General features: G+C 37.4%; 1 protein-coding gene across 3 annotated transcripts in view; it reads left to right on the top strand.

Annotated features, from left to right (window-relative positions):
- USP34 (ubiquitin specific peptidase 34) overlaps positions 1-14,342 on the top strand; it is a 225,087-nt gene extending 210,745 nt beyond the window's left edge. Inside the window, exons 74-80 of one of the 3 annotated variants that reach the window (XM_065929087.1) lie at positions 65-189; positions 1,204-1,327; positions 8,993-9,072; positions 11,459-11,599; positions 11,707-11,850; positions 12,761-12,920; positions 13,104-14,342. In XM_065929087.1, coding sequence (XP_065785159.1) covers positions 65-189; positions 1,204-1,327; positions 8,993-9,072; positions 11,459-11,599; positions 11,707-11,850; positions 12,761-12,920; positions 13,104-13,711 — 1,382 coding nt within the window. In that variant the 3' untranslated portion in view covers positions 13,712-14,342. Of the gene's footprint in view, positions 1-64; positions 190-1,203; positions 1,328-8,992; positions 9,073-11,458; positions 11,600-11,706; positions 11,851-12,760; positions 12,921-13,103 lie in introns of those variants that run through there. The other 2 variants (XM_065929088.1, XR_010662332.1) reach the window with 2 other exon arrangements.
- The last annotated feature ends 474 nt before the right edge of the window (positions 14,343-14,816 follow it).

Raw genomic sequence — 14,816 nt, forward strand, 5'->3', positions numbered from 1 at the left:
GCACACTGAAACATGGAGATTTATTTTTTCCATTTATTCTTATTGTACACTTTTAATGTCTTAGTGTCTCTTGGACCTTATTTCCCTTGTCGAGAAAATATCAAGCTAATAGGAGGGAAAAGCAATATTCGGCCTCCGCGCCCTGAACTCAATATGTGCCTCTTGCCCACAATGGTGGAAACCAGTAAGGTATGTTGGGATGCCAGGAAAACCATGTTTCTCTAGTATACAGTAATTTAGAACTTCCCCTCTGGCCATTATGAGTATATTAGACTTAAATGATCATTTTCTGGATCCTGAGGAGATTAGACTCATTTGGATTTTTTCCTGCTCTGAAATGTTGGTTGAATATTTGCAAAATCAATAATAAGCACAAGTAGTAAGTTTTTTTTGCCCCTAAAAAAATATCCTAACAGAAAGTCTCATTAGTATTTGTCACTAGGCTAAATTATAAATGGGTCATATATCTAAATCTGAAAGGTCAAGTTAGGTACTGACTACTGTTTATATTTCGCCATATAATCAATGACTTCTTTTACTGCCCTTTAATTATAATTCTTTGACCTAAGCCTAATTATCACTGATTGATGGATTTATCATCATTTGTAGCCTGATTCTGGTTCTCTAATACTTATTCTAAAATAGTGCTAATTCTAAATTATAGAGAGAAGGAACATCGATACAGGATAATTTATCTTAGTTCCAAGACTTTTCTAAACAATTTTTTCACTAATTTATCTTTCCTCACCCACTTTATTCACATTCTCTCTTGCCCACTATCTTTGGATCTTAAATGCATTTAAGAAGTTTGTATAAAATAAAATATTTAAAATAATTAATACAGTAGAAACCATTTCAGAAATAATGTGAAATTTATTTCAAAAATCAAATTTAATTCACTCTTCCTGATGATATGTCTGTAGAACTCAAGTGTCACATTTTAAAATCCTGCAGTAGTTTACTTTATTAAAGTATATAGAAATAAGGGGTAATTTTAATTGACAGCATTTGCACACTGAAAATAAACTTGTGACAGTTAAGATCTTAATAACATTAATAGAAACTTGGAATTTAAAACTAGGTTCTTATAGAATTTAAATATTTAATCAGCTTTTTAGTTAAATTTATTACATTTGCACAAAATATGCTCTTTAATTTATTATACAATTTAAGTGCAACCATTTTATCATCTTTAACCTTCAGGGCAAAGATGACGTTTATGATCGTATGCTGCTAGACTACTTCTTTTCTTATCATCAATTCATCCATCTATTATGCCGAGTTGCAATCAACTGTGAAAAATTTACTGAAACATTAGTTAAGCTGAGTAAGTATAAAAGATGAGCAGTAAATTCCACTGAATTATTTTAAGCCCCTAGCCATTTAGGAAGGGGAGGAAAAAAATGAGCCAATCCTTTTTTTCTTTTTTAAAGTGAATGTTGAAAAATATTAATTATTCTCGGGAACATTTTTATTTTTATTAAGAAAATACCAACTTACTGGTTTCCATTGAATAGTTCTGCCCAGAGTTTCAGCTGGCTTATAAAGGAGTGTGGAATAGGCTCATCACTTTTGTACATAGAAGCCCAAGTCCTCCTCCATCTGCCCAGCAGAATTTAAAAACTAAAAACTGCTCTATTTAGGGAGGCAGGCTTAGAGAGATGGACTTCCCCAGCCCTGATCTTGAGGATAAGATAAGATCAATAGTGCCAGCTGTGCTTTGGAGCTGGAAACACCAAGAGCAAGCTAAGTGGGCTTGCCAGAGTGAAGCAGAGGTGCATATATGAGTGAATTAGGAGGTAAGTCTCATAAAGTAGAGGCATGAGTGAGAGGGGAAGTTTGAAAAGGAAGATATGAGAAATAGAAAAAAAAAAAATCAGTGAATTATAAAAGGGGGAAAACCTTGAATTATTTTTATGTAATATTGTCTGTCTGCGGATGCAGCTGAGAGCTCTTAGAAGACTGCTCCCTTTGGGTGACTTTTTCTAGCTGATAAGTCTTTAGAAGAAATGTAGCCCTCCAGATGTCCCCTGTTTCAGAATCTCCAGAGTTCTCAGACTCTGTGTGTCGTATGCGTCTATCACCTTTAGGGATGGCCCAGGATCCTCTCCAGTGTACTATAGTTTTTATGTCAACAGCATGGCAGGTGAAATACTCATGGAACCACCGTCCAGGTCAAGAAGTAGAATATTATTGCACCCTGGAAGTTAGGCATTGTGCTCCTTCTCAGTCACAGTCCCCTCCTTCCTTTGGAAAAGGTTTTGATCCATTATAGATAGGGCCAAAGATGTGAATATACCTTAGGTTTTGTTATCCAAGAAGGAAGTGGTAACAACTGTCAGGGATAATTACTCTTCAGAAAAACCAGCTTGTTGGTAAGTGATTAGAATGTCTTCAGATTTGAAAGGGTGTTCCTTCCACCTGCTGCCATTAGCTCATTTTTTATATATGTGACTATAAAGATTGGTGAGTGGGCAGATGAGGATATGTTCATATTGGCCATTTCATGATTATATAATTGGGTTGTGGCACTTGGCTATAAAAAGCTGAAATCTAGCAGTGGCAACGATCAAGTGTAGAGAAATACCCAGGAGTTCTAACAAGACAGTCTTGCTCCCAGATAAAGAGGAAGACTTACAAAGATGTTAACCTCAAGAAAAGTTCTTAGTAATTGTGTCCATGTGATTTATACCAAAAGTTATGTGAGGAGCTGTCTTATCTACTTGAAACAATGAATGTTTCACCCTGTGAGACTGTCTTCCTCACTAACACAAATAGACAGTCTGAGAAATTAAACATAGGAGAGGGAGGAAAAGAAAGGACACACATACCTAGCCATCCCCATTAGCTGACTCAACTTTCATCATATTTTATGCTCCTCATCACTTACACTCAGGAAGCACATTTATGCTGGCTCACCGTGTTTAGTTCTCTACATAGGACTGTTCTTTAGAATTTTCTAGCAGGATGGAAGTATTCTTCAACTGCATCACCATCCACAGTATGATAGCCACTGACCGTGTGAGTGTTGAGAACTTGAAATGTGATTAAGGAACTGAATTTTTTATTTTAACCAAATTAATTTTAAATAGCAGATGTGACTTGTGGCTACTGTATTGCATAGGACAGCTCTGGATATATATAAACTGAAACCTGTAACAAATTGAGCAGGAAAAGAAATTTTTCATGGTTATATCTTAATGAAGAAAATTGGACATTATTTTGGATATGAAGTAAAACAAAGAACTAAAAGCATTACAAATGGAGAGATTATGTCCCAATCTTCTAGCTGAAATAACCATTTCCAGGGAGAGGCAACTAGGAGAGAGCGTGAGAAAGCAAATCTCACATTAACAACTGGGATGAGAAGCAGAGAGTTAATAAGGAGTTTTAATTGTATAGTTTCTTCAAGAAACTGTATTTGACAAGAGGGGAGGGTTGAAGTGCTGTTGAAGTGAGGACAGTCGGGCATGGGGATAGAAGAGACAGAAAGTTGGGAGAGGATTCAGGGAATATGAACAAAGCTGCCGATTGCCTAGTGAAATAATAATACTAGTGTGTCTGAGACCGAAGAATTTTGATATGTAAAAATATTATTTTATTTTTTTTTACATAAAAACAGCAAGTATGGGTTTATTTTCTCCTCTTTCTTACATAAATAGGCTTCCCTGGTGACTCAGAGGGAGGGTAACGAATATGCCTGCAATGCAGGACACCTGGGTTCTATCCCTGAGTTGGGAAGATCCTCTGGAGAAGGGCATGGCAACCCACTCCAGTATTCTTGCCTGGAGAATCCCCATGGACAGAAGAGCCTGGCGGGCTACAGTCCGTGGGGTCACAAAGGGTCAGACACAACTGAGCGACGAAGCACAGCAGCACCTATGTAAAATATCCTCCATATCCTCAGAAGGCCAACTGTGGATTGAAATTTCCACTGTAATCATTCCACTGTACTACCATTTTATATAAGGGTCTTAAGCATTATATAAATGCTTATATTAATGGGGACTCCTGGAACCAGTCCCCCATTAATACCCAAGGAATGACTAAACTGATTAAAACCATACAGTGAGCTATGGAAACACATGGATGGAACAGCAGAAAAACAGCCCCCAAACAAACATAAGGATACACAAGGATTTGGTAGATAATAAAGATGACATACCAGATTAATCGAAAATGGGTAGTATTGAGATAATGGGTAGCTTTCTGGGAGAGGAGAGGCGAGATTTTAATACCATCTTTGCTCCTTCAACCAATATACATCCTAGAAGGATTAAATATTGTGAAAAATAAAATCCTAGAAATATTAAATAAAAAACATAGGATCATATGAATACCATCTTGGGATTTGAAGGACCATGTAAGCAGGACACAGAACCCAGAAACAATAAATAAGAAATTGAAATTTTTGACTACGTGAAAATTGAAAATACTACATGTTGAAAATGCCATGAATTGAATTAAAATACGTACAGCTAAATGAGTGAAATATTTGCCTTCTTATCAGATAAATGGCTAGGAATACCAGTATACAAAGAGTTTTTAGGGTTCAGTAAGATGGTAAAGAATATTAAAGAAAATAAACAGTTATTTCTACTCCCACCCTCCCAACTATGAGGTAAGGTTTGGATGATACTATAGTTTGGGCAAAAAGGAGATCTATTAATGGGGTTGGCTTGGAGAGGCAGTTTAGATTGTTCATGCCCTTTGCCCCAGCAGTACCAAATCTGGGGATCCACCCTAAATCTACTCATTAAATATATAGTAACATATGTAGGATGTTTATTTTAACTTGGTTTGTATTGGGTAAACTGGAAAAAACCCAAATGTCTGTCAATAGAAGCTTAGTTAAGTTCACTTGTATAGTATAGTCTTTAAAATAAAATGATAGGAAATAACTTTGGATCACATGAGAAAGCAAATTGGAAAATAACAGAATATGACCACATTCTTATGAACAAGGGGGAAGATTATGTTAAAAAAGAGGATTATATTCTTAACTGTCTTAGGATAAAATTATGGGATGCTTTTATTTTCTAGGTTAAATATAAATTATTTGTAATGATCATGCATTGATCTTATATTTGAGGAAAATTTTTTCCAAACCAGAAAATTGGTAATGCAAACCCTAATCATACCAAGTTTTTTAGGTACCTTAGTAGTGGACATGTAGATTAATAAGATATTCAAGTAAAATTAAACTAACAGATCCCTAGATTTCATAATTTAATTTTCATTTTTACACACAAAGGAAAAATCACCTTGACATTAGTTTTTGAAAGCTTTCTTAATACTTTAATAAGTGAAAGGTGGTTTAAAATACTTTTTGCAAGTAACATAATATACCTAGAAAATCCATAGTCTTCAAAGTTTCTAGAATTAAATTAATATAGTTGATGTTAGTAAACAGATTAAAAATCAGGTTATGAAAGCACAACTGTTGATCATGTTTCAGCTTTTTTGATATCAAGGTACTCCAATACTGATTGGAGAAGCAACTCATTTAGCTGTTTCCCCAAAGGTTTCTTAGGATGAATGTACTTGAAACAAGTGCCAGTCATTCAGAAGCCAGCTTTTATCCATCCAAGGGCAGATCCACCTATGTGAGGTCACATAGAATCATTACATTTAATAGACATATGTATAATTTAGGGGCTGGTTACCAGTCTGTTAATTTACAAAGAAGAATGAGCACAGCGATCTGAATGTTACATGGTAGGCCAGCAGAGTTTTTCCAGTAACCTGCCTGGGAAGCCAAGTGAACAACAGCTTGCTTAGTGGGTATGAGGTCAGAAATAGGGGAATTAGAAAAATCAAATGTGGTATTCTCAGGCTAAGATGCCTTGATTCAGTCTTGCAGTGGAGCATTAGCTGTGGGCTTCCATCCGTTGGCCAGAGCTCCCACTTCCCATGAGTAATGCTTGAATGGGATAAATACTCCTATAGAAAGCTGGACAGAGAATCATAACACGGTTCAGATAGGAGAAACCCTAACTAGTAAATATACATATAAAGTATTTTATCCTCACAGCAACCATATGTATTACTATTTTACCTACAAAGGCTGTCTTTAAAAGATTTATTTTCTTTTAAATGACATACCCAACAGCTTCTACAGTATAAGGTGCCACTATTGAGGAGAAAATATGTTTGGAACAGCTTTTCATTGTTGAACATGTTTCCTTCACGAGTGGGAACGGGGTGAGATAAGGACCCTTGTTAAGGACGCCCAAAGTCACAGGATTAAGAAAGATGAGTGATAATACAGGAACCAGTGTGTTTTAGGTCTGCCCATCCTGTTTGCTGAGGTAAGGCTTGGAAACGTGCCTGTGAGTGCTGGTGATTGCATCTCCCTGTGCTTTGCACCCAGTGAGTGGGATACCCCTATTGGAGGAGGACGGACTAGGATGTGTGGACTAGGATGGCATTGGCCTCTACCTTAAATTGGTAGAGACTAGATAAACCTTATCCTCGGTGCACTGTGAAAATGCTGTAAAGAAACTGGGCTCCTGCTCTGAAGGGATGGCCTTCTTCCGGAGGTGCAGCTCAGTAGGGGTTAGGTAGGGTGTGAAAGAGGTGTCTTTAGCTCACTGTGGCTGGCAGTCTTTTCCAGAATGTAGTGTACAAGATGGCCCAGAGAAAATAATTTTCATGTTAAGAAATAGATCTTACTGTATTACAAAGTAAATAATTCCTACCAAATGCATGATTTTCCTGAATGTTACATTGCCTGGGACAAGGACAACATAGGATTAGCTTCTCTGAATGAATCTAAAGCACAGTTATCAAGTAAATAGAGATGATGGACAGATATGAAAACAGTGATGAAAATTATACATGAATGACTACAGCTTGGGAAACTGATTATTGAAAAGATGGTGGGCTTTAGACTCTCATAAGTCTGGGATAGATAAAACTGTATCACTCACTGGCTTTGGGGATGAAACTGAGATTAGTGATTTCTCCGAGCCTCGTTTCCTCATTCAAATGAGTGGGGAACATGAGGGTAACATAACGCCTCCCAAAGTTGATGAGAAAATTAAATGTGATTATCTGACATACCCAGCATGGTAGATGTTAGTATGTTTATTCCATTCTTTACTTGTAAAATAAACATATTTGAATCAGTATTACTTGAAAACAGTCTTACATCATAGAAGTCCTCTGTGTTTTTTTGTTGTTGTGGTAGTGCTAGCTTTTTAGTAGTTGTGGAAAATAGGAATAAAGTCTAGAGGATCTTAAATTGTAGTTAAAGCCTATTTTCACAGAGAGTTTATATCAGGGCAACCTCTAGTTCAGGGGTTGGCAGACTCTGTGAAGGGGCCAGAAAAAATGGGCTGTGGGCCTATTGCCAACCCCTCCTGTACTTTTATGAATAATTATAATGCTGAAATATGGGAACATAGGAACTTTCTTCTCTGTAGCCATCAGTGTTGATGACATGCCTTTGTTTGCTTCTGTGTATTGTGATGTTATGATTGGTAAATGCCTCCAATCCCAACCAGATTAGGTTAGGATAATGGAGAAAGGTGAGAGTTTCCTTGGGTCTTTAAAACGGAATTAATCTTGACAGGAAAATAAAAGAAGATAGGCTTTCCCACAAAAGGGAGTCTAGGCATCCTTCGATGATTAAACTGAATAACTGATCTGGTTTCTCTAAGATTTTCTCAGACCTGTAGTCTAATACAGAGGTTGGCAAACAGAAACTTGTGTGCTGCCTGCAAGCTAAGAAGAGCTTTTACAATTTTTAATTTATTTTTCCTGAGATTCTGAGTATGTTCTGATATGCATGAAAATTACATGATACTCAAATTTCAGTGTCTTAAATAAATAACATTTTATTGAAAGACCAGCCACACCCATTCATTTAGTGCTGTTTGTGGAGCAGTTGCAACAGTTAAATAGCCTACAAAGACTAAAATACTGGTATTCCCAAATTTTTGAAAGTTTGCTTTATGCCACTTCACTTTTATGAAATATCTACGTTAGTACCTCTTTTTGCTAACCAAAAGAAATGCAAAGGGGATTTTTGCTTTTATGGAAAAAGGTAAATTGCTTTTTCACTTTATGTTGTTTCAGCTTATGAAAGATTTCATAATTGGGGGAAACCTGTAATTCCTATTTGGCCCTGTACTGAAAATGTTTGCCATCTTCAGCTGTTACTCATAATTTTTTTAACTGTAGGAAGATAATTTGTGTTGTATTTCTCTTCCATGATTTCCCTGGGGGATGGGAGTGTTGGAGGATGGAAAATTTACTTATGACTGACTGTGGCATTACAACTTCTGTGTTTTGAGAGAGGTAGGATAGCAGGGGCTAGGTGAACTAATTTCTTAAGGAAACATTTGATATCTGGAATAGTCAAGTGAAGGAAAGGTTAAAACCTTGGATGTTTCAAATAAGATGCTGACATACAGCAGCTAAGTGTGATCCACCTGAAGGGTCCTGGGGACAAGGCTAGGGGCTGTTAAGAGCAGAATTTACCTAAAGCTACTACAAAGGCATTCATCTTATCCTTGGAGAAGCAAGATAAAAGAGGAGAGAATGATGTGTTTCCTACTTCTTCACATCCTCTGTTTGAACTTGTATCTCCTTATCCCCACTGGACTCTAGCAATTCCATGTAATATGATCTTATATGTGGAGTGGTACCTTAACCCAAGAAAGCTTTGGACCACTTGCAGTAAATTTTATTGTCCCAGATAAAGTTCTAATTCTCAAAAACCTGAATTGGTTTAAGTTGTCGAAGGTCCTTCTAGGAATGAGGTATGGGAGATAAATGAAGTCTAAGTATACTGAACTCTAAAAATTATTTCACTGGTTAAAACATTGTAATGAATTCTTCCCCTTTAAATATTTTATGTATTTCTGAAACATAGAAAATATGCAGTTATAACTAGAAATAGCCATACTATTGTACCTGCAGAGTTTAATATCTCAGTAGTGTAATTTATAATTATAACCTATTCTGGTTTCTTTTCAAATATTAGGTGTCCTAGTTGCCTATGAAGGTTTGCCACTTCATCTTGCACTGTTCCCCAAACTTTGGACTGAGCTATGCCAGACTCAGGTAAAGAAAATGAGTTTTAGATGACTTGGTATTTAATCGCATCCAACCAGGTGGTCAGTAACTTTAGGAACACTGGGTTGAAAATTGACTAGAAATTGGGGATGTTTTCAAATCTTGGTAGGTAAGACACTGTTAATAGAAAAAAATAACTATTAAGCAATGGACATCTAGTTTGCCCTGTGAAATTTTTTTTTCCATACATTTGTTATTACAAAGGATATTTCAGACAAGCTGTTTCTAGTTGAATCCCTCATTTAAAGGTCAATATAAATAGTTGTGGTGAAAGTCTGAGACAGGGAGCTATTAGAGCAAGAGCCATGTGCCACTTCTTGGTCTTGCTTACCTCTCCTATTTCTTCTCCCTGCCACCATTCCAAAACCTCTAACAGAAAACATTTCAGCAGACTGTTCATTATCTCTCGCTTATCTATTACCTCAGAGCAGTTTTTGGAGTCTGGTGTACTTGTTTTCTTATCAGCAATCTCATTGAGAACAGGAAACACTGTACCCTTCTTATCTTAAGAGCCAACCGCTTAATGTGGGCATGTAAATAATGCTTGTTAAATTGTGGAGGAAGAATGGTGGGGAAAGAGGAGGAAATCAGATTGATTCTAAGGTTTGGCTCATCCTTGGATCAGGCATAAAGGACCCCACCTTTAGACCCTGAAAAAACTTCCAGTTTCTTGCCTGAGTGCATTTGCCTATTTCCAGATGTGAGTGGATTAATTCCTTTGGCGTGGACTTTTACCCACATTTAGCACCCAGAATACTTTTGAGTCTGGTCCGGCCTCCTGTATGCTTTCCTAATGGATATATGTCACATGGTACTATAATTGTTGATTCTCTGCCTCCCTGTCCCAAACTGAATTTCACAAGTATAAAGACTACCTGATTCATCTGTATTCCTAAAGAAATGTCATTTTGTTTTCTATACTAGGAATGTTTGATAGGCTAGTCATATGAAATAGTACATTGTAAATACATAGAAAACAACTTGCTGGTTGACTTCTGAGCTGAGTGGTTTATTCAGTAAATTGGAACAGATATCTGCCCCCCGCCCCCAAACTCTGCCACTTGCTGCTGCTTTTTTCATTTTTCTTGATTTTGGTGGTTGCTTGCTTTGGCTTCTGTATTCTGCCACTGCCTCTTGCTTCCCTATTGCTTCATCTGCTGCTGCACTGCACTGCTCTCTTGGCTTTCCCCCCACAGAATTCATCACCCCCGCCCCTCAACTTCCCTTAAAACAAAGTCAAACCACCTCGAGCTTGCAGAGCCCCAAGCAACCCTGTAGAAAAAGCCATTGTGCTGTGCAGGAATCACAGGCAGAGACTGTTACTGGCAGAGTAAGGCAGATTTTCCTGACACTAAGGATCTGAAAACCTGGGTGCCAGGTGAACTTGACTCCTAATTTCTTGGGTTGACCTTAAGCAGTTTACTTACAACAAGTATATGCATGTACAGTATTATCTAAGCTTTGTCTTATTTTTAAAAAATAATCCATTTTTTCTTCCATGTAAATGATCTGTTATTAAAACACACATGTAAATAATCTAGGGAATATACTTAAAGACATACTACTTGTGTTTAAGAGCCATCACCATTTGAAAACAGGAAAACCAAATTTTAGTACAATTTCTGTATATTTTGGGACCCATTGATTTCTGTGTGAAACAATTAGGAAAAGAGGTTTGCTGTTTACCATTGCAATATTTATGAAGGTGTAGGGGAAAGGGATTTACCAAACAAATTACTAATGTTATGACATTATATAGTGCAAGTTTTAACTCATTTTAGGGAATAAAATTATTTCTTAAAATTTATCTTTTCTCTCTGGGTGGTTTGGTTATCTCTTTTCCCCTGAAAACGTCATCCTATTTGTTAGTCTTATTTTTCCAGTCCTTATTAACTCTTAATGCTAGGTAATAAGGCTGCATTTCTTTTAGAATGTATTTGTTCAGTTTTGCCTTTCAGACTTTTTACAAGTCTCTTTTTAACACTTACCCATTTAAGTTATTGGGAGTATAGTCGTAACCAAGAGCTTAGTAGATTAAAGTACTGGGCTTGCCAAAAACTTTGTTCAGGTTTTTCTATAACATCTTACACGAAAACCTGAATGAACTTTTTGACTAACCCAGTAGAAGTGGCTTTTCTGGGAATTCCCGTGGTGGTCTAGTGGTTAGGACACTCTGCTTTCACTGCCGGGGGCCCAGCTTCAATCCCTGATTTGGGAACTAAGATCCCACAAGCCACATGGCATGGCCAAAGAGAGGTGGTTTTTCCAATAGCATGTTAAGTGACTGTGAATGTGTATCTGTCATAAGCAGTGTATTTAAGACTTGCACTTATTTCAATGCTCAACCAATCAGTGCTTTTTTCCCCCACTTTAGTCTGCTATGTCAAAAAATTGCGTCAAGCTTTTGTGTGAAGATCCTGTTTTTGCAGAATATATAAAATGCATCTTAATGGATGAAAGAACTTTCCTAAATAACAACATTGTCTACACATTCATGACACATTTTCTTCTAAAGGTACGTCACAAGTTGGAAACTCAACTTGTTACTTCCAGTTAGTTAATGGTTGTGTTTTCATTGTGTTGGGTCTTTTGGAGATTTTTTCTTTTAATCATCTTTTTCAGGTTCAAGGTCAAGTGTTTTCTGAAGCAAACTGTGCCAATTTGATCAGCACCCTTATTACAAACTTGATAAATCAGTATCAGAACCTGCAGTCTGATTTCACCAACAGAGTTGAAATTTCCAAAGCATGTGCTGCTTTAAATGGGGTAAGAACTATACAAGGCAGTAGTCATGTACTTTCAAACTTTCCTTATTATATCAACTCTAAATCTGGCCTTAGTATATACATAATTTTAACTTCTTATTCAGACTCTAGAAGTCACATATGATGAAAACCTAACCAAATGAAAATGTGTTCCGTCTGCCTTTTATGTATGTAGCATACTTTCTGTCACCTTAAGACATGAGCCAGTGTCATAAAATGCTAAGAGTAGTAAAACCACTAAGGGGAGACATTCCTTTACTTGCTCAAATTTTTTAAAATGTTACTTGTGATGTTTCTATTAGTGCCTGTGACTTATAAGGAACCGAAAATCAAGTTAATAATCTGCCTATAAAGCTAGTTAAAGCTGGGGAATTGGTTGCTTGTGTAGACTTCATGAAAGCCATGTTATAGAAAAATGAAATACCCGCCAGCATATGCAGGCACACCTCCAGCAGCTGCCTCCTAAGTAACAAAAGGCTTAGAGGCCAGGGTAGATTACAGTGCTACATGAAGATGACCTGTGGTATCCACTAGAAATCAAGCATCTTTGAAAACTGACTCCTAGATTAATGAGGCCTAAATTGTTCATGGATCATTCAGGGTTTGTTTTTAAAATTCCTGTATAAGTTTTATTACTGATTTTTTTTTTTTTCCATTTTCAGAAAACACTGTTTAGGTCTTCAGTCAAGTGGTGTGGTGCAAAGAACAATGGTTTCAGTGACTTAGAACCAATGAAATACAAAGACAGTAGTATCATAACACTGGCTTTCTAGTTTTAGCATTCTTCTAAAAATATCAGAGGAACCAGGATGGATTCCTGGAAGAGTAATGAACATGTGCATTTAAACTACTAACAATTGTGTCAGATGTTGGCTTTGGAATTTAAAATGTTTCTGTTTGGATTTTTGTAGGACTTACGGGCACTTGCTTTGCTCCTGTCGGTACATACTCCCAAACAATTAAACCCGGCTCTGATTCCAACTCTGCAAGAGCTTTTAAGCAAATGCAGGACTTGTCTGCAGCAGAGAAACTCACTCCAAGAGCAAGAAGCCAAAGAAAGAAAAACTAAAGGTTAGCTTTGCAGACTAATAAAATATTGACTTGAGGGGGTGGAAGAAGAGACAAATACACTCTCTGCTACTGATTTTACAGTAGTTGTGTGAGCCTCCTGAATATAAATGCTAAGAAATGCAAATACCCCCAATATGATCTTAATGACTCTCTTCAGAAAAATTTTCATGTTCGTTTTCACAGATGATGAAGGGGCAACTCCTGTTAAAAGGCGGCGCGTTAGCAGTGATGAGGAGCACACTGTCGACAGCTGCATCAGTGACATGAAGACAGAAACCAGGGAGGTCCTGACACCAACTAGCACTTCAGACAATGAGACAAGAGACTCCTCAATCATCGACCCAGGCACCGAGCAAGATCTTCCTTCCCCTGAAAACAGTTCTGTTAAAGAATACCGAGTGGAAGTTCCATCTTCGTTTTCAGAAGACACATCAAATATCAGGTCACAGCATGCAGAAGAACAGTCCAACAATGGTAGGTTTGAAGACTGTAAGGAATTGAAAGACCTCCACTGTTCCAAGGATTCTAACCTCGCTGAGGAAGAATCCGAGTTCCCTTCTACTTCGCTCTCTGCAGTTCTGTCTGACTTAGCTGACTTGAGAAGCTGTGACGGTCAAGCTTTGCCCTCCCAGGACCCTGAGGCGGCTTTATCACTCAGCTGTGGCCATTCCAGAGGACTCTTTAGTCACATGCAGCAGCATGACATTCTAGATACCCTGTGTAGGACCATTGAATCTACAATCCATGTGGTCACAAGGATATCTGGCAAAGGAAACCAAGCTGCTTCTTGACATTAGATGTAGCATGTCTACTTTTAAGGTCGCCCCTCCCCCCACCCAATGCTGTTTGTATAAGTTTTGCTTATTTCTGTTTTCGTGCTTCAGTTCGTCCAGTGCTCTCTGCTTGAATGGCAAGATAGATTTATAGGCTTAATTCTTGGCCAGGCAGAAACTTCAGATGAAAAAATTTGCATCTTCAGTATACTTTCTAAAGGGCAATCAGATAATGAATATGTTTTACGTAATTAAGAGTTCACTGTAGTGGCTTTCATTTAATATGGCTGTCTGGGAGGCACAGGGTTCTCTGGCCCTGTACAATGTAATTTAAACTTACAGCATTTTTACTGTGTATAATATGGTGTCCTCTGTGCCAGTTTTGTACCTTATAATAGAGGCAGATTGCCTCCGATCGCTGTGGTTCTTATTCTCAAAATTAAGTTTACTTGTATACGGAACAACCACAAGAAATTTGATTCTGTAAAGAATCCTCTTTAGCTGTGGCCTGGCAGTATATAAATGGTGCTTTATTTAACAGAATACCTGTGGAGGAAATAAAGCACACTTGATGTAAAAATAATTGTTTTATTTTTATTGACATGACTGATTGCTATTCTATGCACTTAATTAAACTGATTGTGATGACTTTTTAATTGTTTACATACCTTGCTTCAGTCTTCTCAGATGAAAGTAATGAGAAAACTGTGAATTGGGAGATGTACTTATCCAATGTATTCTACTTCATCAGAAGTGTAGTGGCAGGCCAAAAAGTACCTTTTTTCATAGACTTTTCAGTCCTCGCCACTCCAAAGTGCATAACTGCTGCAGGGAGAAGCATAACAATACAGCCCGCTCGCCCTCACATCAACATGCTTCTGAATGCAACATGCCACTGTTTCACGACCTAAGAGCTACACACCTTAAAAACCCTGAAGTAAAATAAAGGAAGTATCAACATGCCACTTGTCTCTTACTGAATTAAAAATTACAGCTAAAAGTAGGTTTGCTAAGACAAGCTTTAGCTTGGGACACTTCAACTATCCATACTCGGAGACGCAATCTATCCCCAGAGGAGCATCTATGGACGGTAACGTTGACAATCTAATTTCACATTGCTTGC

This window comes from Muntiacus reevesi, chromosome 3 (genome assembly GCF_963930625.1).
Source record: "Muntiacus reevesi chromosome 3, mMunRee1.1, whole genome shotgun sequence".
NCBI classification, from domain to species: Eukaryota; Metazoa; Chordata; class Mammalia; order Artiodactyla; family Cervidae; genus Muntiacus; species Muntiacus reevesi.